General features: G+C 45.0%; 2 protein-coding genes across 3 annotated transcripts in view; one reads left to right on the top strand and one right to left on the bottom strand.

Annotated features, from left to right (window-relative positions):
* Positions 1-2,892: 2,892 nt before the first annotated feature.
* Positions 2,893-13,549, top strand: LOC121620748 (nuclear distribution protein nudE homolog 1-A-like). Of its 2 annotated transcripts, none has more exons than XM_041956928.1 (9): positions 2,893-3,076; positions 3,800-3,937; positions 4,796-4,949; positions 7,200-7,348; positions 7,703-7,839; positions 8,602-8,865; positions 9,213-9,298; positions 9,961-10,106; positions 10,252-13,549. In XM_041956928.1, exons 2-9 carry the CDS (start codon positions 3,852-3,854, stop codon positions 10,298-10,300), a joined length of 1,071 nt encoding a protein of 356 aa, XP_041812862.1. In that variant the 5' UTR covers positions 2,893-3,076; positions 3,800-3,851; the 3' UTR covers positions 10,301-13,549. The 2 variants fall into 2 exon arrangements, with proteins under 2 accessions (XP_041812862.1, XP_041812861.1); XM_041956927.1 differs by having other exon boundaries at positions 8,946-9,298.
* The window catches only part of LOC121620747 (myosin-11-like), a 24,747-nt gene continuing 15,806 nt past the window's right edge, over positions 12,516-21,456 (bottom strand). Inside the window, exons 29-44 of the mRNA XM_041956926.1 lie at positions 21,223-21,435; positions 20,641-20,785; positions 19,747-19,953; positions 19,535-19,639; positions 18,880-19,032; positions 18,553-18,801; positions 18,028-18,240; positions 17,731-17,943; positions 17,337-17,498; positions 17,098-17,226; positions 16,877-16,965; positions 16,398-16,521; positions 16,039-16,247; positions 15,789-15,897; positions 15,521-15,693; positions 12,516-14,234 (exon numbers count right to left, since the gene is read on the bottom strand). Coding sequence (XP_041812860.1) covers positions 14,009-14,234; positions 15,521-15,693; positions 15,789-15,897; positions 16,039-16,247; positions 16,398-16,521; positions 16,877-16,965; positions 17,098-17,226; positions 17,337-17,498; positions 17,731-17,943; positions 18,028-18,240; positions 18,553-18,801; positions 18,880-19,032; positions 19,535-19,639; positions 19,747-19,953; positions 20,641-20,785; positions 21,223-21,435 — 2,719 coding nt within the window. The 3' untranslated portion in view covers positions 12,516-14,008. The remainder of the gene's footprint in view (positions 14,235-15,520; positions 15,694-15,788; positions 15,898-16,038; positions 16,248-16,397; positions 16,522-16,876; positions 16,966-17,097; positions 17,227-17,336; positions 17,499-17,730; positions 17,944-18,027; positions 18,241-18,552; positions 18,802-18,879; positions 19,033-19,534; positions 19,640-19,746; positions 19,954-20,640; positions 20,786-21,222; positions 21,436-21,456) is intronic.

The raw sequence follows: 21,456 nt of genomic DNA, 5'->3' as shown, positions 1-21,456 counted from the left end.
TCATGTAACACATCACCTCCCTGATTCAGACCCATCAGTCACTCTCGTTTAGATTTAAATCATCTTTTAGTGAAGCTGAATTGTTGAATTGAATCCTATTATTTGTCCAAAAGACAGCAAAGAGAACTGAAGAAGATTTCCTTGCTGAATGTACAGTACACATATTACACCAGAGGTGAAAGACTCTGGCTGCGTTGTATGGAATATTATACTTTGATGGATAAAACTTACCTGTCGGTTACACTGAGGAGGACCGAGTCTATGCACACTCTTAGAGGTTTGGATGTGAACCTTCTGTAGATAAGTGAATAACAACATAGATATTCTGTTTTTTCATGTACGAAACAAAAATAAAACTTCAAAGAATGTTCAATACTCTTCAGAACTACGTGTGAAAGTCTTTGTATCGATATTGTCATAACAAACTGTGAAAACCTCAAATATTTTGTTGCATTCTTACTTTGATATTTTCAGAAATAGGACATTTATTTGGTGTGAAGACTTTTGACAAAGGTCCAGACAGTATATTTAGAAATCAGAGTCAAATTCTTTCTTTACCGAGTTCCTGTACTCTGTTGAGTGGATGAGACGACGTCCTATCCACAGGTTTTAATGAGATTTGATGGAGTTTGAATTGTTAAGCCATGAACAAAGGGACTGTAGCTCTGTTGGTGTTGAACCACCCGCTGGAGCCGAGGGTGACACAAGTGAAGTGAATTTCAGGCTCTGTGAGGCTGTTCTTAAGGTACAGCGGTGTGTGGAGCTAAATGCTAATGTCAACATGCTAACATGCTCACGGTGACGATGCTAACATGCTGTAGTTTAGCAGGTATAATGTTTACTGTGGCCACAACCTTAGTTTAATGTGCTAGCCCGCTAACATTTGCTAATTAGCACCAAACACGAAATACATCTGAAGGTGAATCTCATTGGTTCTGCAGGTATTTTGTCACAAAAAAATTGGACAAATTAGTAATCTTTTATTGCAATCTGTTCAATAGTTGTTGAAATGTTTTCATGCAAATCACAAGCGTTAACCTCATGGTGGCGCTAGAGGAAGAGTCAGGGGATCACTGAAGTCTGTAGGATTCATCCTCTGGTGAACATGAATGTTTGTACAAAACTTGATATTACAGTACATATAACTTAATAATAAATTGAAAAGTTGTTAAGATATTGCAGTCTACCTGACCGACACTGCCATAAAGAGCCATGCTGGCTAGAAACCTATCCACCAGGGTGGATAAATAAACTGCATATAATGCATAACTCCCCCTAAAACCACAAATTGTAGTTTTTACATTTGTGTCTAAAAAGGTGTTAAGCAAACAAGCTCCATCCAGTTAATTGGTGAAGTATTTTTTTTACTTTGGACAGAGCCAGGCTAGCTAATTCTCCCTGTTTCAAGTATTTATTCTAAGATAAAGTAACTCCACCCTGATTCATGCACTGTAATAAACACACGAACACTATTATAACTATTCCTTTAACCAAAATCCCTCTTTGGTCACTGAAGGTCACAGGCACAGGTTTGTGATCGCTGTCAGTGTCGACATGCAGCCCAGATATGAAGCAAGGACAGAGAGGATTGGAGTGTTTAACAGTTTTATGCTCTAGTGATGGTGCGTGTGGATTAACCAGGATCAGATAGGCCTGGTTAATCCCTCTGAAAAGGACAGAGTTGACCCAGTGTGACCTCTGACCCCAACAACACAAAGTTAAATTCCCCAATCAGAGTCAAGGATGCTGTCAGGTGCCGTGCTCGTACTGCATGTTTAACACGCCCTGCTTCACTAACACTCAGAAACATAACCACCGTGCTACACTAGTGCGCTGCAGAGGCAGAGCAGGAAGCAGGGTATGACAGTGGTAGAGGATTTAAAATGCAACACATGTGCCCATATTCAGGACTAATATTAAATAAATAAATGAATTACAAAGAAAGAGAGATAAAATGCTGCAGATGAGCCAATGTCATAATGCTGTCTGTTTCATTTCACCTAGTTTTCACTTGGTCTGAATAAAACAGTGATCTTTGATTTGAACTTTTGTTCTGTTGTGTTAATGTGCGTATTGCACTGTAGGAACATGCCTTGGTTATTATTTATCTTATTTAAATGCAGCTGTGGTCTAGATATCTATATATTTCTCTATATTATCACTAAGAAAAGAAGTTTACGTTCTATTCTTGATAATCAATTAAAAATCAAAATAGCATTAATTACAATCATCCATTTTGCAGAAAGAGCACAACACTGGAAGAAAGAATAAGACTTTTCAGAGGTGAGGTATGGCAACCCATTTTTAAAAAATGGGAAAAACAAATGAACTGTTAAGAACAAAATACAACAAAAATAAGATTGCAAATAAGAATAATAATGAGAGTCAAAGTCATGATTTACTGTCTCAAAATTTTAATGTAGTATTCTATGATTTTAATTAGTAAATCGTAATTTTCGTTTATCTTGCCATTTTGACTTACTAGCTCAAAATTGTGACTTACCATCTTACTTAATATTGAGTTTTATTAAGTCAGTTATTATCAAACAATTAGGGAATGATCTCCGATACATAGAAAATATCATCAAACGTTTCAAATGGGACGGTTAAGAAAAGTAAAGGCAGTGAACGTCACACCGTCTCGTGATGTTTCCGACAGCACTGGAAGGCAGCACCGGCCGCTGGTAATCCATCAAAACGTCTAGACCGCAGCCATAGCATACCCCTCTTACACTCATCACTCCTCTGATTGGACAATAATCCTGATCCCGCCTATCACATTTTGATTGACAAACATTTGACTAATGGTAACAGGCAACGAGGCTGTCATCTAACTTGCGATTGGTGAGCTGGTCGGGACAATATGAATGGCAACATGTATTGTTCGACGTCTTTCCCAAGACACAAGCAACTTTGTGGCTTCCAACTCCGGGAGAGTCCTTTAATAGTTTTCTGTCATCGCTTCGTCGTAAAATTTAACCGACAAACTTCGTCGGTAGAAACGCCAGTACATGAAGAGGATTTAGAGAAAGAACAAATTGGGTAACACTGCGTCGAACGAAGCTAACTGTTGAGCGTAAGTTAAATAACGCTAGCTGTGTTGTGTTTATCTCAGCTGGGATTTAAATGGTTAACGCTAAACTCCGTTAGCTGAACTAGCTAGCTAAACTTATTTGCATTTACAAGCTAACAACACTCTAACTTTCTTGTGCTGTGTTGTGTAAGTTTTGTAGTTACTAGTTTGAGCTAATCCTCTGAAATGTTGCTAAAAGCAGGTGTTACTAATGATAAAGAGCATGAGAGTGTAAATTCCCCGTTATATTTTAGATAACGTTCGCTTTTGGTTCCCGTTTCTAGTGCAGCTTGTTATAACCAGACTACATAAAAATCTCGTAACTAATTTATTTTTGCAGTGCTTGAGTTTTATTTTACTAACACTGAAGACGTTTAATGAATCAATGGAATCTATTCTTTAATTCGGCATAAATGTATTATTCAAAAAAATAGGTTGAAACTTATTCGCCTGATTTTCCAGTTATCTTCAGGCTAAGCACACCGTTAACACCATGATGACCAAGCTCAAGAAGCTGAGATTTTATCTGAAACATAACGCTACTTACTGGGTCACTCATTGGCCGTATTAACGTGAAAACCCCGAAGAATCGTCTGAAATCATGTTCTATAATAACTTGTGATTTTCTATTAACTGGTGTAACTTTGACGGTAAATTCCCCGAATTCTAAAGGGAATTTCTGCCCACCAGGATTAGTCTAAATGCCTTGTTTTAACTGAACCGCAGACCAGTGCTGGTGTGACAGCAGACTCGGCTCTCCATCTGGCCTGGGTTGGAGATGGGGGACCCGGAGCCTCCAGAGTTTGGGTCCCTGGAGGAAGAGCTGGAGTACTGGAAAGAACAGGCTGCCAGGCACCAACAGAGGTGTGTCTCCCTGCTTATGTTGTTTTTAACAGACCAGAATTTATCTTCATCTCTACTTCTTGCAGTTCCTCAACTTAAAAGATGTTAAAAGTGCTTCACTTATTTGACTGTGTACACATAATGGAGCTTGGCCATATATCTGCACTGTATCATGATATGAAAATACAGTTATTGGTTAGGTGCTGGTATTGGTTCCTGCTCTTAAAGGATAATCCAAGTATTTTTGCATCTTTTAGCTGACACTGATGACCATTTTTGAAAGCGAACTGTAGTCTTTCATATATTTTGACAAAATGTTCCCTCCTGAAGTCCTGAAAGGTGATATATTTTTTATCTTGGTATATAAATTACATACGTTCGTATTCTATTCAGATAACAATGTGTGCACTACAGGAAAAAAAATCTTTCAGGACTTCTGAAGCTCCGCAATCAGTTCTGAGAACATAATCAACACCTTTTCACTTGTCTTTTGTTTAGTTTTGAGGAAGGCGAGTCTGTAGACACTCCTGCAAGACAAACTATTGTGAACTCGAGTTGTTTTCCTATTAAACATATTTCTGTGATGCTTAGACTTTTGTGTTTAATCCATTATGCCCAGAGCTTCTTGTAGTTGGGCGAGGAAAAATAAAGTTCTGTTGTTTTTCTAAACGGGACCGGTTTAGAATTATTATTGCAAACCTTCCGCTTCACCTTGGTCTTATTGTTTGGCTCCAAACATGATTGTGATTATTGTGTTTGGTATTAAACCTGAAAAACCAAACTAATAAATCAAATTTAATAATAGTTGAAATGATTTAGTGCGGTAAAGTCCAAAGTTAACAAACATGTGACTTATGTTCTGCGTATGTTTGTGTGCAGTGCAGAGGAAGCCCAGGAGGAGCTGCAGGAGTTCCAGCAGATGAGTCGGGACTACGAGGTGGAGCTGGAGACGGAGCTGAAACAGTGTGAGGCACGAAACCGCGAGCTACTCGCTGCCAACAACCGCCTGCGGATGGAACTGGAAAGCTACAAGGTACAGAGGACGTTATCAGTTATCAGATACTTGGTGTATCCTGACTTTCCAAACTAACATCAAGAAACCCAAGACGCACCACTGGAGGTCATTCAGAAATAATATGCAGGAGAAAGATTCCCGTCGCTCTGTATAAAAACTTTGGGTTGAATTTTTCCCTGCTCAAAGACAACACTGCGAGGTAAACTTCAGCTGTGGATGGTTGAATATTTGGGAATTAAAGCAGTTCAGCCCCAGTGCAGCATGATACATGTGTAAGCCTTGTAATATGTCCTGTTTACCTGCCCCGAAGGCTTTGAGGAGCGTCTGTAACAGAGTCATTGCCTGAACATGGTTTTATAGCCGACACTGAAGCATGAAGCTGCTCTGTCAGGGATGTCCAAGTTATTTTAATAACATCGATGAAGTGACCCATTTAAGCGTATTTGACTGGGGATTTCCATATTCATCAGCTGATAGTAAGTCGAGTTTTATGGCTTGTGCTGAATAGGCTTCACTGGTGCTCTTGTCTGAACACACACACACACACACACACTCACACACACACACACACTTTCACAGAGGATTGATTCAGAGCAGGAAGAAGCAGCTGATGACTCTCTCTTGGTCTGTGTCTGGAGGGGATAGTACTTCCCATAAGACTACCGCAGTCATGTCATAGTTCACTAGACCTCTTTTTTTATCCCTTTTACGAAACGTCTTAGTTTATCATCCCGCTGAGATCACAAGAGAGATGGATACAGGCGAAAAACCAAAAGAAAACAGGCTTAAAAACAGACCTTACTTTCAGCCTTCATGCCTTGTTTGTGTTCTTGCAGTGTCCCGGGTGCAAGGCTTTGTGTGCTGAAAGTGAGGTCATTGCACCACGTGTGTTGGTGCTTGTTCTCCACAAGCCTTCGTAACGTGGTTTTTCCTCCTCCCAGTTTTTCTAGCCATGTGTTTATCACGTGTGCTGCCCCTTGATTCATCATTAAGGGGAGAATAAGTCATGTTGCAAGACAATTACGACTTTTTGAGCAGTAGTCTGTTGGTCAGAGGTGGAGATTATGTTTGCATGCCATCAACGGAGGCTTCCACCACGCTGTCTTGTGTAAGCATAAACAGACCATAATGATTCGGTTGCTGGTTGCTGCTTCGAAACAGCTTAATATAAAGAAGCTTGTCCTTTAGCTGTCAGCTCATTGTCTCTGTCTTCCTCTCTTCTGAGGGCGCCGTCTCTCTAAACAATGTGTAACAGCCAACATCAATCCTCATTTAAGAAGCATTATCCACATTAGCCTTAGCTAACCACAGCCAGTAATCAGTGTGTCACAGTGTGAAGGAACCAAGGGCTCTAAGATATCCAATGCAACATTAGGAAACAAGTGAAAGGCAGCTTAGTCAGCATGGGTGTGAATACCTGTGAAGAAATTAGCACTGAAACTTTCCCTTCTCTAAGAACACATTGCAAGGATTCAGTGATAACAGCGGCTGACTAAATACAAACACGGGTGCCGTGTGGTGGAGCAGCGTAAACACACAACGCGTTTGAGTCCCTGAGTTGAGTTCATGCCGACGCCAACGACAAATATGTTATTGTTCGTACAACAGGAGCTTGGCGGACTTTCTCACAATTATAGATAAACACACAGTAGATAGAAAACTTGATACCATGCTGAGAAGTTGAAGAGCTTTCTACCTGCTCTGAGAACAGTGAAAGGGCTTTATCTTTGACAGCATGTATGACCGGTATGCAGAGGCTTCATGGAATTTAGCTGAAGCATGCTGAAGCTTGACACAGCGTCATGTTGTGTGGTTCCTGCTCATCAGCCGTGAGCCTCACGAAGCCTCCTGGAAGTTCACCACAAAAAGATATGACCTGGCGAATAATGTGCATAAATATCAGCATGTGATATCTGCACAGGTCTGCTTATGGTACTGAGCCTCTGAAGGAGTAATCCATGTGTTCATTATGTGTTGATATTTAATATTCTATCAATGCAACTGAGCTAGACGTATAAAACACATGAAATCTGTGCATCAAAGTATGTTTCTCCTCAGAAGAAGCCATGAGCCTTCAGGTTTTTATGCTATAATAAATGTTAGCTTTCATTAGCTGGATGTGTTTTTGGTTTAATGAAATAGCCTCAAATATTTGTAATATTTAAGTAGTTCTGCTGTTAAATACCCATTTAGGAGTTATGCTTCGCAGCTGAAGTTCTCCAGCCTTCATTATGTTTGTTTCTATTTTCTGTCTGTTGTTCTGTGAAGGAGAAGTACGAGACGCAGCACTCTGAGGCCTACCGGCAGATCTCCAGCCTGGAGGGAGACCTGGCTGAGACCACGGCGATCAGAGACCAGCTTCACAAATACATCAGAGAGCTGGAGCAGGCCAACGACGACCTGGAGAGGACCAAGAGGTCAGAGGAGACTCACACAGGGGGGCTGGAAGGCCACTTAACTCATTATAGAAGGAAAATTCTGATTGTACAATCAACAAGAAATTGATTCAATGTATTTAAGAAGTCAATGTGGCTTTCACATTCTGATTAGAGCCTTTTAAGCCATGTGTGCAAACCTAAACTGACACTGTTTAAACAACCAGAATGTGTTTTCTCTTTGCTGTGGTATCTGAGTCCAAACCAGCAAGGCTGCAGAAAAGTAGCCTAAGGATGCCTTTAGCTGCCTTCTTTGGTCACACGACGGCTCATAGGTGGCAGCAATCCCCGAGTCTCTCCACCCTCGCTAACAGGTCTGACCTGTGTGTGTTTCAGGGTCACCATCATGTCCCTGGAGGACTTCGAGCAGAGGATGAACCAGGTCATAGAGAGGAACGCCTTCCTGGAGAGCGAGCTGGACGAGAAGGAGAATCTGCTGGAGTCCGTCCAGAGGCTGAAGGACGAGGCCAGAGGTGGAGTTTCACTGATCCGCAGCCAGTTAATGCTAGTTTTACAAACCTGTGCTGGCATGGAGGCGCAGGTTTGAGCTGTCTGTGTGATGTGTTTTAAATAGTGAGGACCTTCTGTTTAAGATGGGTGAAGATTTTACGTTATCTAAACCCAAATCTCCACAGATGTGTCAGTGCTGAAATCACTATTTCCCAGTGAAAAAAGGGAACTAATGAGTGTTCAATCTGCTGAGAAGCCAGTGGCGTGCACGGGTGGGGGGGGGGGTGCTAAAGTGCGCTCTTGGGAGCCAAAACACGTGCTAAAGTGCCCCCTGGGAACCAAAACGCGCTCTAAAGTGCCCCCTGGAAGCCAAAACCAGTCTAAAGTGCCGTCTCGGACTCCAAAACGCGTGCTAAAGTGCGCTCTTGGGAGCCAAAACACGCTCTAAAGTGCCCCCTGGGAGCCAAAATGTGTGTTAACGTGCCCTCTTGGACGCCAAAACGCGTGCTAAAGTGCCCCCTGCCCCTCTTCAGTGGCGAGGACACACTATATGTGCCCTTTTTTCCTTTCCGCCCCTGCCCTTCAAAAAGTCTGTGCACGCCACTGTGAGAAGCCATGATTTTATGCTCTTTTTCTGCTTTCTTTTGTGGTAATAAATCTAAATATTGTTATCTAGAGTTGGAAGAATACAGACGCAGTGACCTCAGTTGGTGGTTTTGTGATGATGAAGTCTCTCTTGCACATCTGGAACTGGCTCGTATTATTTGTGTTTGTGCTCGAGGCAGACCTGAGGCAGGAGCTCGCGGTGCAGCAGAAGCAGCAGGTACAGGACAGGAAGCCGTCCCTCAGCAGCGCAGTCAAAGAGCCTTCCTCCTCCTCCTCATCCTTGGCCGGTTTGCCCACCCCGCCCCTCACCCCCCCGGACAAAAGAACGGAGGACAAAAGCACGTCGTCCTCCTCTAACCAGCCGGCCCCCTCTGCCACCACACCATCCAGACCTCCGGCCCCAGCAGAGTCCTTCACCGCCCCGCTGCCCCCCATCAGCAGAGGTCGGTTCATGTGTCGTGCACCAAAATCCGAGGGGGATGCATGCAACTTTTGATTTAGTCACTATAATATCTGTGAACAGTGTCGTCTTACTGTCCCGCTGCCAAAGTCCAAATTGTGGAGCTCCTCTGGATCTGGATCTGGATCTGGATCACTGCACTCACAGGGTTTTGCCTCTCATCAACACACTACAGGCTACCTTATTTTAGACTGCAGGCACGTTACACCAGCTTCTGCCTTCTCACAAACATTCTCGAGTTTCAGCTTTTCAGATGTGAGGATTTGCTGAACTTTTCCTGTTTTACGTCATTAGAAACTTCTGTGCATTCATCAGATGTTCTGTCTGCAGGTGAAAGCCTCTCGGGGACTCCTCTCACCACGTCGGCGAGAATCTCGGCTCTGAACATCGTCGGAGAGCTGCTGAGGAAAGTCGGGGTAAGAGCTTCACTTGTGGTTTTTGAGCCGGTACAGGCAGGAGCAAAGAGGACTCTGTGTTCCATGAATGAACCCAGTCACACTGTGTGTTCATCAGCTGCTGACTTACCATCATGTGAGGCCGCCGGGTGCTGCTGGGTTTACTGTCACATACACTCAGAGGACTGGATGATCTCACCTTTTTCTTCGTGGACATGATGCTCTTCAGGTTTTAATGTTTTTAACCAGAGCTGTTGCTTCAGGTTTTATTTTTTTTATGCTCTTCAGTTTCATGTGTCACGGCTCTGAGGTTGGCAGTCTGTCAGTCAGTCTGTCTGGTTCAGGTGTTCATGGTGCAAAGAGGATGAATCATAATGCCTTTAATGAATGAGTGAAACATCTTGGTGTGTGTGAACCTTGGCGATCGCTCAAACATTGAGCAGCTTTTCTTTATGAGCAGCAGAGACTCTGAGCCGCCAGCGTGGCTCTTAGTTTTGTTTAAGTTCATCCATTTCCATTCTGCTTCTGGGACCAGTGCAGATTAGATTTCTCTCGATGTCTCTGGATCATAACAGATGCATTGATTCTAGGCGTTAGGATGACAGTGATGGTAGTGTTGTTGCTGTAGTAGCACATCGATAAGAAGCTGAATGTTTGTGAACTGTTTGCTGCGCCGCTCGTAGAACCTGGAGTCCAAGCTGGCGTCGTGTCGGGAGTACGTCAACGAGCAGACGGGGAACCGCAGAGGCCACGCCGGTGGACAGGGGGCGGCGTCGGGCCAGAGCGGCTCGTCAGAGACCCATCCTACTAACGGCCTCTACAACAAGGGGTGAGATTCTCTGACCTGCACCACCCAAATATCAATGTGATCAATGTTTTTGAAGGTTTGAAGCTTGTTAGCATGTAAGTTTCATTGTGGAGTCCAGCTGTTGGTGAGGAAACATCTGTCTGAGTGCGTTTGTTGGGTTTTTCAGGCTGGTGAAGAGGTTAGACTTCGGAGCAGGACCCAAGCTGCTGCTGTGAAAGTGAAACATCCTCCACTTCCATCCCGAATCCTCCTCCGAGCTGCCCGCTCCTTCCCGCCCTCCGGCCTGGATCTCCCAAACCTTTAACGGTACTGTGTGCTGCACGTCATACAGACCGCCCTCACTGGGAGCGGCAGTGATGAAATGGATGGATACGTTGCTATGGATACTTTGGGATGTAACCAGCTCAACTGTGCACAGTTTTTGGTTTGTTTATTAGCGGGACTTCGTTTCGGCACTCGCACTTAGCTTGAATAATTTCCTGGACTCGTGCTGCACGTCACCACCTCACCTCCTTCGTCTTCGTTTGCGAAGTGTCTTTTTTTTTTTTCTTTTTGCTCAGAAGGTGTGTCAAACCGAACATGAAGTGAATTGTGGAGACACACACGGTCAATGCACTTATCCTCATCCTCACTCTAATGCATGACAGAATTTCCCAGGCTGAACTATAGCAGAGGATGAATTTCTAAAAGGAAACCCTGCATGACGTACAGACACAGCAGGAGCAGAGAGGGCCACGTTTACACTTTCAGCTGTTCTGTACTTTGGTTTTCATCATTTTAACAGTTTAATTCCAACAACTATCCACAACCCGACAGTTTTAGCTCTTCATCACTCAGAGGTGGTTTGAACAAAAGGAGCTCACCTCGAATGTTTCATGGATGCTTTTACGTTTTGCTCTCTATATATCGGGTCACTCTCCGATTCCGTCCAACATGCACGAAGTGACTCAGAGTGAGTGGGGTCAATCGGTGTGGAGGAAAACGGGAGACGCGTCCAGGTCTGAGCTGCAGGCCTCGTGCACGGACATGAAACCAGCACCTGCTGTGTCTGAGCCGCTTCAGTGAACAAACCAAAGTGGAAATTGGCTTCATGTTTAGTTTGAACACACCTGAAGAGCGTTGGAGTGCTGATCACTGGAAGGGTACTTTCATCTACACGGGGGGCTCTTTGTCTCTAAATGTGCATCGACTTCATAAAGCTCAGTGTCCGCTGGTGGTCTGCTTTTACACAGTTTGACTCTGCATAATCTGTTGCAACAACAAAGTGCTGCTAATCCCAGAGAGAATAGAAGAAACAGATTTAAAGGGACATTTTAGTCCTGATATTTTAGTGTCTTTAGATTATTACAGATTAATTAGTTTCTTAACCATAGACATCAGAAAAATATGGATTTGTTGTCCGTGTCATCTCCCATAATTATCTGAAGGCCTGATTTGAAAATGTGGAGTTTAGATTTGCTGTTTACTGGAGTCACAAACTCAACTAAGGTCAAAGAACTCTTCTTTAGCCCGTTAACGTCCGAGCTGGAAGCAGCGTTTCACCCTGAATGTGTCTGCTTCTTCTTAGCTTTTCCCTCGTTGTGCTGAGGTTGTCATCAGGGAATGAGATAAAATAGAATTTAATTAATCCCAAAATAAATTCTCATGGTGATTACTTCCATTTGATGGGGTCTGTATCCATGAACACACGGCAGACCAGGCCCTCACCGCTCAGCTTTCAGCACTTTGTTCTGCTCACTTACTTCCTGATCACACTCATGACCCCGTGACCTTTCCTTTAGCGCCACCCTCAGGACAAACTGCACACTTCATTAGACTCTCAGAGGAGAAAATCGTCAGTCTGTTGTTGGTTCTGTCCAACACTTGATGAAATTTGAGCCTTTTCGCCTCGTTGCAGTGTCGCACCATGAGTCGAGGAGGCACCTTTTAGAAGTAAACGAATCCCTCTGCAGAGCTCGACTTCTGTCTGTGCAGGAGTGAAATAGGAAACGTCTTCTGTTAGCGAGGAGACGTGAGTACTTCAGTGAAGGCTACTCGTGTTTTATGTTAAAAAGAGAGTATGGAATAGCTTGACTTGTAGTGTTATATACTGTACCTCTACTGTAGGGTCACTAACATAGGTCTGTAGGCAGAGTTGACTTACAATTAGCTGCTCAGGGCGAGTGTAAAGCAGCAGCAGACTGGACCTTTAAGTGAAGGTCAAAGGTCAGTGTGTAAGAGCAGATGTGGGAAATTATGACGCATGGTGTTTTTCTGCCTTATGGGACTTTATTGCTCACTTTCAAAGTGCTCAGACCTGCTCTGCTCTTTGTTCACCTTCAGTGCTGCTTATGTTTCTGAAAACGCAATAAAACTTGAAATGTAAAAATAAAAAAAAATGTTGATTTTATTTCCTCTGGAAGAACTGAGGCGAGACATCAGGGAGGATTTAGTAGCAGTTTAATAGCACGTCACTGGTTCACAAAGCAGAAAGTCCTGCATCACAGCAGCCTCTCGTTTCTGATGGTTACATGTGTGTAAATGTGAGGGTTAAATCACTCAACCAGGAATATACAGCAGTTTGGTTACACATGGTTTTACATTCAGTTTCCAAATAAACAGATTCTCTCTAAAATATTCTAAAAACCCCAAAGAGGAAGTGCATACAGGGTAGAACGAGCCCCAGTTTCATGAGCAAACCATCTCGTTTTCCAAAAAATAAACCCAGACGGTCGTTTGACAAAACTTCCTGCTGCTCTGGAGGCGTTTCCAGAATCCTTAAATCTCCTCTGTTTGGTTTAAAAGTGTTGAATCTGCTGCATGATTCAAAGACTGCTCACCTGCTTCATGAGCTGCAGCTGACAGCAGGCACAAACAACGTGTTGGTGCTCTATTTTTACAACATAATCACAATATATTGATATATATATTGGTGTTTCTTTCCAATTTCCAAAAAGGAGCAAGGATGTAATTTCCAGCTACCTGGAAACAGGTTAAAAGTCTTTTATTGTGAATATTTGTTTCATCCTGACGTTAGAAAAGTCTTTGAGGATTCTGGAAATACTTTCAGAGCAGCTTCCAGGTTTATAGCTGGGAATTATTTAAACTACCTGGAATATAAATAAACCTAAATATATTAAATTCACTTAAATTATAGCTTCTATTAATCCGCAAACATTGATTGCTTCACTTCCCCTCATGAAGAATTTTAGCTGATTCCAGATGCTGCGTTTTATTTTGGAGATCTTTTTGTATCTGTTTTACTTTGTAAACGTGATTTTTTTTTTTTGAGGAGTTCAAATCTGTTGCATTCATACTTTCTGTTTTGTGCTCTTTGCATAATAATTCTCTTAAATAACGAGATTTTTCCCCAAATAAAGTTGAACATTTGGAATCCAGCTGAAGCCTGTAGGACCTGCGTTACAGTCAGATCACATGATGTAATGATGAACAGATGTTTGTTGAAGCTGTGAAAGGTTGAAAATAAAAAATGATAGATGCGTTTCTGTATAATTACATTTTCGGGTCACTTCAGGCATTTCATAGTTTAATTAAGGTTAAAGACACATTTAATTCGTCTTAAAATAGTTGAACTGTTTATATTTGAACTTTCCAAATAGATGCCGTGAATGTTTTTAATTAATTGATTATATTATGTTTGAGCACAGGAAGAGAAAACAAAGGTGAGCAGTGACTGATGAAGAGGAGGGAGGACATAAAGCAACAGAAACGTTTGGTTTGTTAGTGACGAGTTTAACTGATGATGGATTGAAGCTGCCAATAGCAACAGTAAAACAGACACTGAAACTAAAGTTCAGGCTGAAAGCTGAGCAGCGAGAGTTCGTTCGTGAACTTGGACCGAATTACGTTTTTGTTGAAGGAAACTTTAAAATTTATATTAAGTGTAAAAAACAGGTTCTGCCCACTCCAATCATAACGCGTCTCTACTCGTCAGCGGAGTAGGTGTTGACCTCCGCGCGGGGCTCCAGAGGGGGGGTGCAGGCAGGAGGAGACGGGGAGCGAGGCTCCTCCTCCTGCAGCTCCACTGAGTTCTCTTTGATGGTGCTCCTCCGGCTGATGCTCCCTCCCAGCCCCAGGCTCCTGATGCTGCCGCCGCCGCCGCCGCTCCGGGGGCTAGGGCTGCCAAACACCGCCTCCCCGCCGCCACGCCTGGGAACACCCGACACATCAGGAGGAAGAGAAAGAGGAGGAAGAGGAGGGTCAGAAGGAGACGAAGGACAGAGGAAGAAGAGAGCAGCGAGAACTTGTTGCAAAGCGAGGTTTTTTTTTTTAAGTTGAAGCCCCTGAAATCTTGCAGCAGGTGTAAACTGGAAGGATTAATGAGGATGAGGAAGCTGAAGAGAAAAGCCTGATGAGGAAGAGGAGGATATTTCCAGGAGGACAGTTTGCAGATCAGCAGTGTCTGAGGTGTGAAACAGGACATGGAAGGAGGAAGAGGAAATGTAAAATCACAAATGATCTCATGCCGTCAGACCATTTAATCACAGAGAATTAGGAGGGAGGTTTTAATCTCTACGGCTGCAGGTGGAACCGGATCCAAGAATCTATTTAGCTCAGCGGTTCCCTCTGCGCTGCCTGCAGGTCAGCCGCTGCCTGCGAGTCGCCCGCTGCTACCTGCAGGTCGCCCGCTGCTACCTACAGGTCAGCCGCTGCCTGCAGGTCGCCCGCCGCTGCCTGCAGGTCAGCCGCTTTCTACAGGTCGCCCGCTGCTACCTGCAGGTCGCCCGCTGCTACCTGCAGGTTGCCCGCTGCCTGCTATCCCATCATGCTCCCTGTGTGGGACAGTTTTGACGGGCAGGTATATTCTCCCAGAGGGAGGTTTTAGAAAATTATTCTACTTTTGCGTTTTGAATTGTAATATTAAACTAATAAGCAGGAAACTTAAAAAACTCCCTTTAGCTCTCAGCCTTCAGGCTTTGAGTGTTTCAGATTTAATTTGATGTGTTTATAGTATTTTTATTTGTGGCTCTTCTAAGCTTTTCCAGTCCAACTAATGATTATTTTCAGAGTAGTAGTAAAAGTAAATTAAACTTTGGAAAATTTCTTTAAAAAATAAGCAAACAGTGAAAAATGTCCAGAACAAGAAACTGACTGCAGCTAAATGTCTTCAGGTTGCTTTTTTAAAATTAATTGTTCAGTCTGTTGAATAAAAAAAGAAGTGAATAATAATAATAATAATAATAATAATAATAATAATAATGATGATAATAATGAAAGCAGGGAAAAGATGGAACTAGAGAATATAAGAAAATGCAGTTTTTGCTTAAAGATAGATTTTATTTCCTACTGACTAAATTATTAATTGACTATTTGTTTAGTGACAGCTTTGTTTTCTAACTGTAAATGTTCCGCTCAGCATCTGATATCAAACTGAGAATAACAGAAATAATAATGTTGATTTTTTTGATGATTTCCAGCGTCACACAGCTTCGTACCTCAGCTTGCTGCGGAGTGAAGCCACCTCTCTGTTCAGAGTGTCGTTGGCCTCGCTCGCCTCCTCCAGCTCCCTCTGCAGTTTCCTGCGAGCCGCCGCCACGCGCTGAGCCTCCTCCTCCGCCTCCTCCAGCTGATGCTTCAGCTGCTTCACCCGCACGTTGCTCTTCTCCGCCTGCGGAGCAGAGAGTTTACAGGTGTGTGACTGACGGTGTGCCGAGCGGCAGGAAAATGCTGCCTTTGTTTTGCTAGCGTCATTCTCAGAGCGACCTGGTCTTTGTATTGCTGCGCCTGCTTCCTCTCATCCTCCATCTGGATGGTTAAATCCTTCAGCTTCTTCTCTTTCTGGCGCAGATTCTTGCCGTTGGCCTGACGCTCTCTGCACAGCACAATCAGCACAGCGTCATTGAAACCGTTCATACTTGTGTGTCTTCTTGTTTCAGTGCAGTACTGGTTAAATGTGATAGCTGGAAATTAGCGGTTACAGCTGAACTCCCAGTTTCCCATCATGCACCAGTACCTGCTCTCGATCTCCAGCTGCTCTTCAGCCTCTCTCAGCTTGGCCTCGAGGGCGGCGATGGAGGATTTGAGTTTGGAGCGGCCCTGGCCCTCGATCTCCTGCAGTTTGCCCTTCAGCTCTCGGTTCTGTCTCTCCAGCTGCTGCCTGGATCCCTCCCTGCTCTGAGAGGAGGATCTCTCTGCTGCCAGCTCTGCTCCCAGCTGGTCCACCTACACAGCGGCAACCGGGACGGGACAAAATAGAGTTGTAAAAAAACGTAGCGTGCAAGCCTGGTTCACAGGCAGGAAACAGCACTTAGAGCCCCGATTTGAACCCCCTCTGGTCCACTTCAGGCCCTCTCTGGTCCACCCTGAACCTACCAGCTGCTGGCTCTTCCTCAGTCGGTCATTGAGACTCTCCACGTTGGCCTGCTCCTCCTCCAGCTCCTCCTCCAGCTGACTGATCTTAGTGTCCAGACGACGCTTTTCATCAGACAGCAGTGATCTGGATGATGGAGGAGGAGGAGGAGGAAGATGGAGAGAAGGGAAGGTTAAAAATTGAATAAGAGACAGATGACATTCGAATATTGTTGCCCATTTCAGTCCTTTTTAGAAATAAATTATACTCCCTGTTCAATCAATAATCACAATCCTAAATAGACGTGTTTATTTCATCCTCTTAAATTCTTGGATATCTCAACAACTACTGCTGCAGCTGACTTTTCTTCTCATGTCCACCATCGGGTCAAATCTCACCCTCGACCCACTTTGATTCATGTCATCTGAAGGAACGGAGGTTCTGGTTTATGTGTCACTCTGTCACCTACAGCATATTGATAAAGTTCATGTCCGACACTCACTTCCCGGATGAGTTACTGGCCAGTTCTTCAGACAGCTCGTCTCTTTCTGTCTCCGCCTGCTTACGAGCTTTCTCAGCGGCTGCCAACATCTGGACGGACAGACAGACGTAAATGCACTTGTTAAATCAGATATTCTACCAGTCGCACTTTCAGCAGCTAAAAGCGCTGAGTTCAGCTGCGTAACGTTAAAGCTCCTGCAGAAGCTGAAGCGTTGTCCTCACCTCATGCAGCTGGCTGATGTCGGCCTCCATCGCCTTGCTCCTGCGCTCCGACTCCCTGGCTGAGGCCAGCACCTCCTTCTGGGCCGCGCGCGAGTCCTCCAGCTCTCTCTGGAGCTCCTTCACCTGGCCCTGTGAGGAGAGCAGAGGAGGACTCTCAACGCTGAGTCACCACGCGAACAATAAAAAGACACTTTCCTCTCAGGTGACAGAGACTGAGCCTTCAGGAGATTTGACCTGACCTGGATCTTGCGGAGCTGCTTGACTGCTTCGTCGCGCCCCCTCCCGGTGGCCTCCAGCTGGTCCTCCATGTCCTTCAGCTCCCCCTCCAGCTTCTTCTTGCTGCCGGACGCCTGACCCCGCTGCTTCTTCTCCTCCTCCAGCTCCGCCTCCAGCTCACGCACCTGACGGAGAGACAGCAGCGAGGACAGTTGACAGTCTTCCAAAATCAACTTATATGTAGAAATAATGTCCAGTAGGATCGTCAGCGTTAGTAACTTTGCCTGCACGTATGTTTCTAACAGTGTGAATAAGCAGTGGTTTTTAGTGATGGAGTCCTGGAGACTCATCAAACTCCGCCTCCTGCAGCATGATCAGGTCTAACACGACACAGAGCAGCAGCAGGTCGTTCTCCACCTGTTTGAGGAGCTGCTTCCTCTTCTCCTCGCCCATCTCATCGCGGGCGTGCAGCTCCCGCTCATGCTGAGCTTTGAGGGCCTGACTGTTGACCTCCAGACGCAGCTTGGCGTCCTCGGCAACCTGCAGCTCGTCCTCCAGCTCCTCCATCTGCGTCCTCATCTCCTCCACGATGGCCTCCAGGCCGCGCTTGGCCTTCTCCAGGTCGTGGACCTGACGTAGGAGGGAAAGAGAGCAAAGATGACGGCGGCTTCTGTAATAAAAGAAAAGCATTAACGTTCAGACGTTTCTGCTTACGCTCTTCCCCACGTCGTCCTTGGAGCTAATGAGGTCCTCCATCTCAGCTCGGAGGACCTTCATGGTCTTCTCCGCCTCTTCCAGAGCGTTCTGGTTATCGTCCAGCGCTCTCGCCAGAGCTAACACCCGCGTCTCCTTCTCCCTCGCCTCCGCCTCCGCTCGATCCCGCTCATCTGCAAACTTACTGGACACGGCACGCTCCTCTGCCAGCATCTGGAGGAGGAGAGAGGAGGTGGATGGAAAATGAACAGAGGGTTCAGGCAGATCTGCACCAGGAGCACTTTTATGAAGGATGTCTGTCTTATGGGGTCGAATCTTTTTCTAAATCCGTCCACACTGACAGACACACCTGTGCTACGAGACCATGCCATGAAAAGAAACGACTGAAAAAAGGTTAGCGGATCCCTTCTTAACGGGCTTTCAGTGTAAACGTTAGGGGACTAGATCCAAGTCCACCTTCTGTTCAAAGTCTATCGGAGGTTAAAATGAAGCTCCAGCTGTCTAAACTCGACAAAACCATCAGACCTGATCGAACTTCTTCTGCTTCTTCTCCAGGTTGGAGACGAGCTGCCGCTGGCTGTCCAGGTCCATGAGGACGTCCTCCAGCTCCTGCTGCATCCGGCTGCGGCTCTTGTCCAGCTTGTCGTAGGCCGAGGCTTTCTCCTCGTACTCGCTGTTGGCCGCCTCCAGGTCGCGCTGCAGGCGCTTCTTCCCCTCCTCCAGCAGCTCCACCGTCCCCGACGTCTCATCCAGCTTCTTCTTGTAGTCGGACAGCTGACGGAGGGAGAAGCGGTGAGAGCTTAGAGCGATCCGTCGTGTTTCTCACTCCAACATCTGTCTGAAGTTACTGACCTGCATGTTGAGGCTGGACACCTGCCTCTCCACGGCCCGTTTGGCCTCCGTCTCCTCCTCCAGCTGCTCCATCAGGCTGTTCCTGTCCTCCTCCATCTGACGCAGACGTCCGGACAGATTCAGCTTCTGACGCGTCTCCTCTGACAGCAGCTCCTGGAGGAGAAAGACAAGTTGATGGCAGTGTCGCTCGAACCAGCGCTTTGATCCGGACTAAAATATCTCAAATTAGTCAGTGCTTGTGGAGATGTTCGTGGTCCCCAGAAGATTGGTCTTAATTACTTTAGTGATCCTCTGACTTTTCCTCTAGCGCCACCAGCTGGTCAACATCTTGCACATGGAAAACAACTTTGCTGAACCTCCCATCAGCAGTTTTTATTGGAATTTTTTGACAACCATTGAATGGATTCTGGTGCAATTTAGTACAATCAGGGAAATCGTTTTGATTCATCTAGCACCATCAAACCTGCAAAACTAATGACTAATTCGCAAATGTTTGCATGCTGGTGTTAGCATTTAGCTCAAAGCACCACTGTGCCCTAGTACAGACCCATAGAGCAGACTCATCTCGTTAGATGTAGGTCGAATCTGGATTGGCTTGGGAAGAAGTGCATAAGTACAAGTCTACAAGCAGGTGTTCATCGGTGGTGTTCCTCACCTGGGCGTCGTGGAGCTGGGAGTTCAGAGTGGAGACATCTTTACTCAGCTTGATGTTCTTTCCCTCCGCCTCGTTCAACATGCTGGTCACACTGTCCAGCTCCACCTGGCAGAGAGGAAGACAAAGATGGAAGAAAGGTGTTCGTTCACCGATTCACGCAGCTCGCCACCAGCTGGCCGTCACTGGATTTTAATTTTCTGTCGATGACTCACCGTTATCTTGGAGACTCGCTCGCTGAGCTCGGTCCTCTGCCGCTCGCTCTCGTTGAAGCGTGAGTGCAGGTCGTTCAGCTGACCCTCCACCTTCTTCTTCTTGTGCTCCACGTCCTGTTTGGCGCTGGCGAGGGATCGCAGGTCGGCGCTCATGTCTGCCGACTCCTTCTCCAGAGCCTGCTTGGCTTTCTCCAGACCAGCTCTCACCTGGACAGAGAGATGTGGTGTTGAAATGAGAAGTAAGTTTAAAGTGAAATAGAAGTGAACTAGCAGGTCTATGGGAAAAATGCTTCAAGCCTCACTGCTAACATTTTTTTTTGTAAATTTTCACATTATTTTCATTCATCGTTCTTTATCATGATTCAAATATTTCTCTTTACTAAACCAGGTGAATGTTAATTGTTTTCTTCTGAACTAATTAGAAACTATTAGTCAATGAATCAATGAAGTTGATTCACAAATATCAAGTTTGATAATGAATTGATCATTGAAGTCATTTATTCAGCCAAAATGCCAAACATTAGCTGGTTCCAGCTCTCCAGTGGGAAGATTTGCTGTTTTTTTGTTATTTTATTTCAAATCTTATATTTGTACTGTTGAACAGACAAAACTAGCACTATAAGAACTTAAAACTTACTATATTCTGACATTTTAAAAACTAATCAATTGATCTAAAAACTCAAAAGACGAATCAATAATGAAAATAATCATTAGCTGCAGCCATAGTCCCTATAAAAACTGCTGAAAGTGTGTTCTGTGGAGTATTTAGAGTAACAGGGACATTTCTGGAAACAATGAAGATTATGGAATTTAAATAATCTCAAAACCATCTCAGATCCCAGACCAGAATCAACATCAGCTGTTGTAATGTAATGTATTTTGGGTGATCTCTACCCTCTTGGCCTGTTCCAGCTGCTCACTGAGCTCCTCCACAGCTTGGCTGTGTTTCTGTCTCAGGTCCTGGACTTGGGCCTCGTGGCTCCGTCCCTCCTCCTCCATGGCTTTCTTCAGCATGGCCACCTCCTGCTCACGCTTCGCCCTGCCGGTCACATGTACACAAGACATCACCACAACACATCCAACAGCAACACAGCCCAGATGTCTGGCTTACGAAAGTCCACTTTTATGCAGACGATGCTGTTATTTACTTTCCACCATCTCAGAAACACTTTGTGTCATTTACAGTCAACTTTTAGACTAAATGATGTAATTTGTTCTAAACGCAGAAGAAAAACTAATGTTTCCAAATTCAAACAAAAACATCAGACCCTCCACCTATCACAGCCACTATCCCTGTAGATGCCCCACATTATGCAACTGATGAAAAAGCTGAGTTTTATACAAACTTTTTAAGGCAAAACTTCTGCTACACTTCATTCTGTACCTGAAGGTGCTGGCACTAATTGGCTAAACACTAATTAGAATGTGTGGATCAATTAGTGGTCGTTTTTGCAGGATCCAGTGGATCATACAGACCGTAGCTCTTGCTGGGCGGCGGTCGTATCCAGGCTGTCCTCCAGCTCGGTGCGAAGAGCATTCAGCTCCTCTCCAAGATCCCGTCGAGCTGCCTCCACCTTCCCCCTGGCCGTCCTCTCTGCCTCCAGGTCCTCCTGCAGCTCTGAAAGCATAACCTCCAACTCCCGAACCCGCTTCACCGCCAACCCACGCTGATTGCTCTCCTCGTCCAAGCTGTGGACACGGACACACTTA

This window comes from Chelmon rostratus, chromosome 17, assembly GCF_017976325.1.
Source record: "Chelmon rostratus isolate fCheRos1 chromosome 17, fCheRos1.pri, whole genome shotgun sequence".
Lineage (NCBI taxonomy): Eukaryota > Metazoa > Chordata > Actinopteri > Chaetodontiformes > Chaetodontidae > Chelmon > Chelmon rostratus.
Note: the sequence above shows the minus strand (reverse complement) of the source record. Positions and strands in the feature narration are given on the sequence as shown.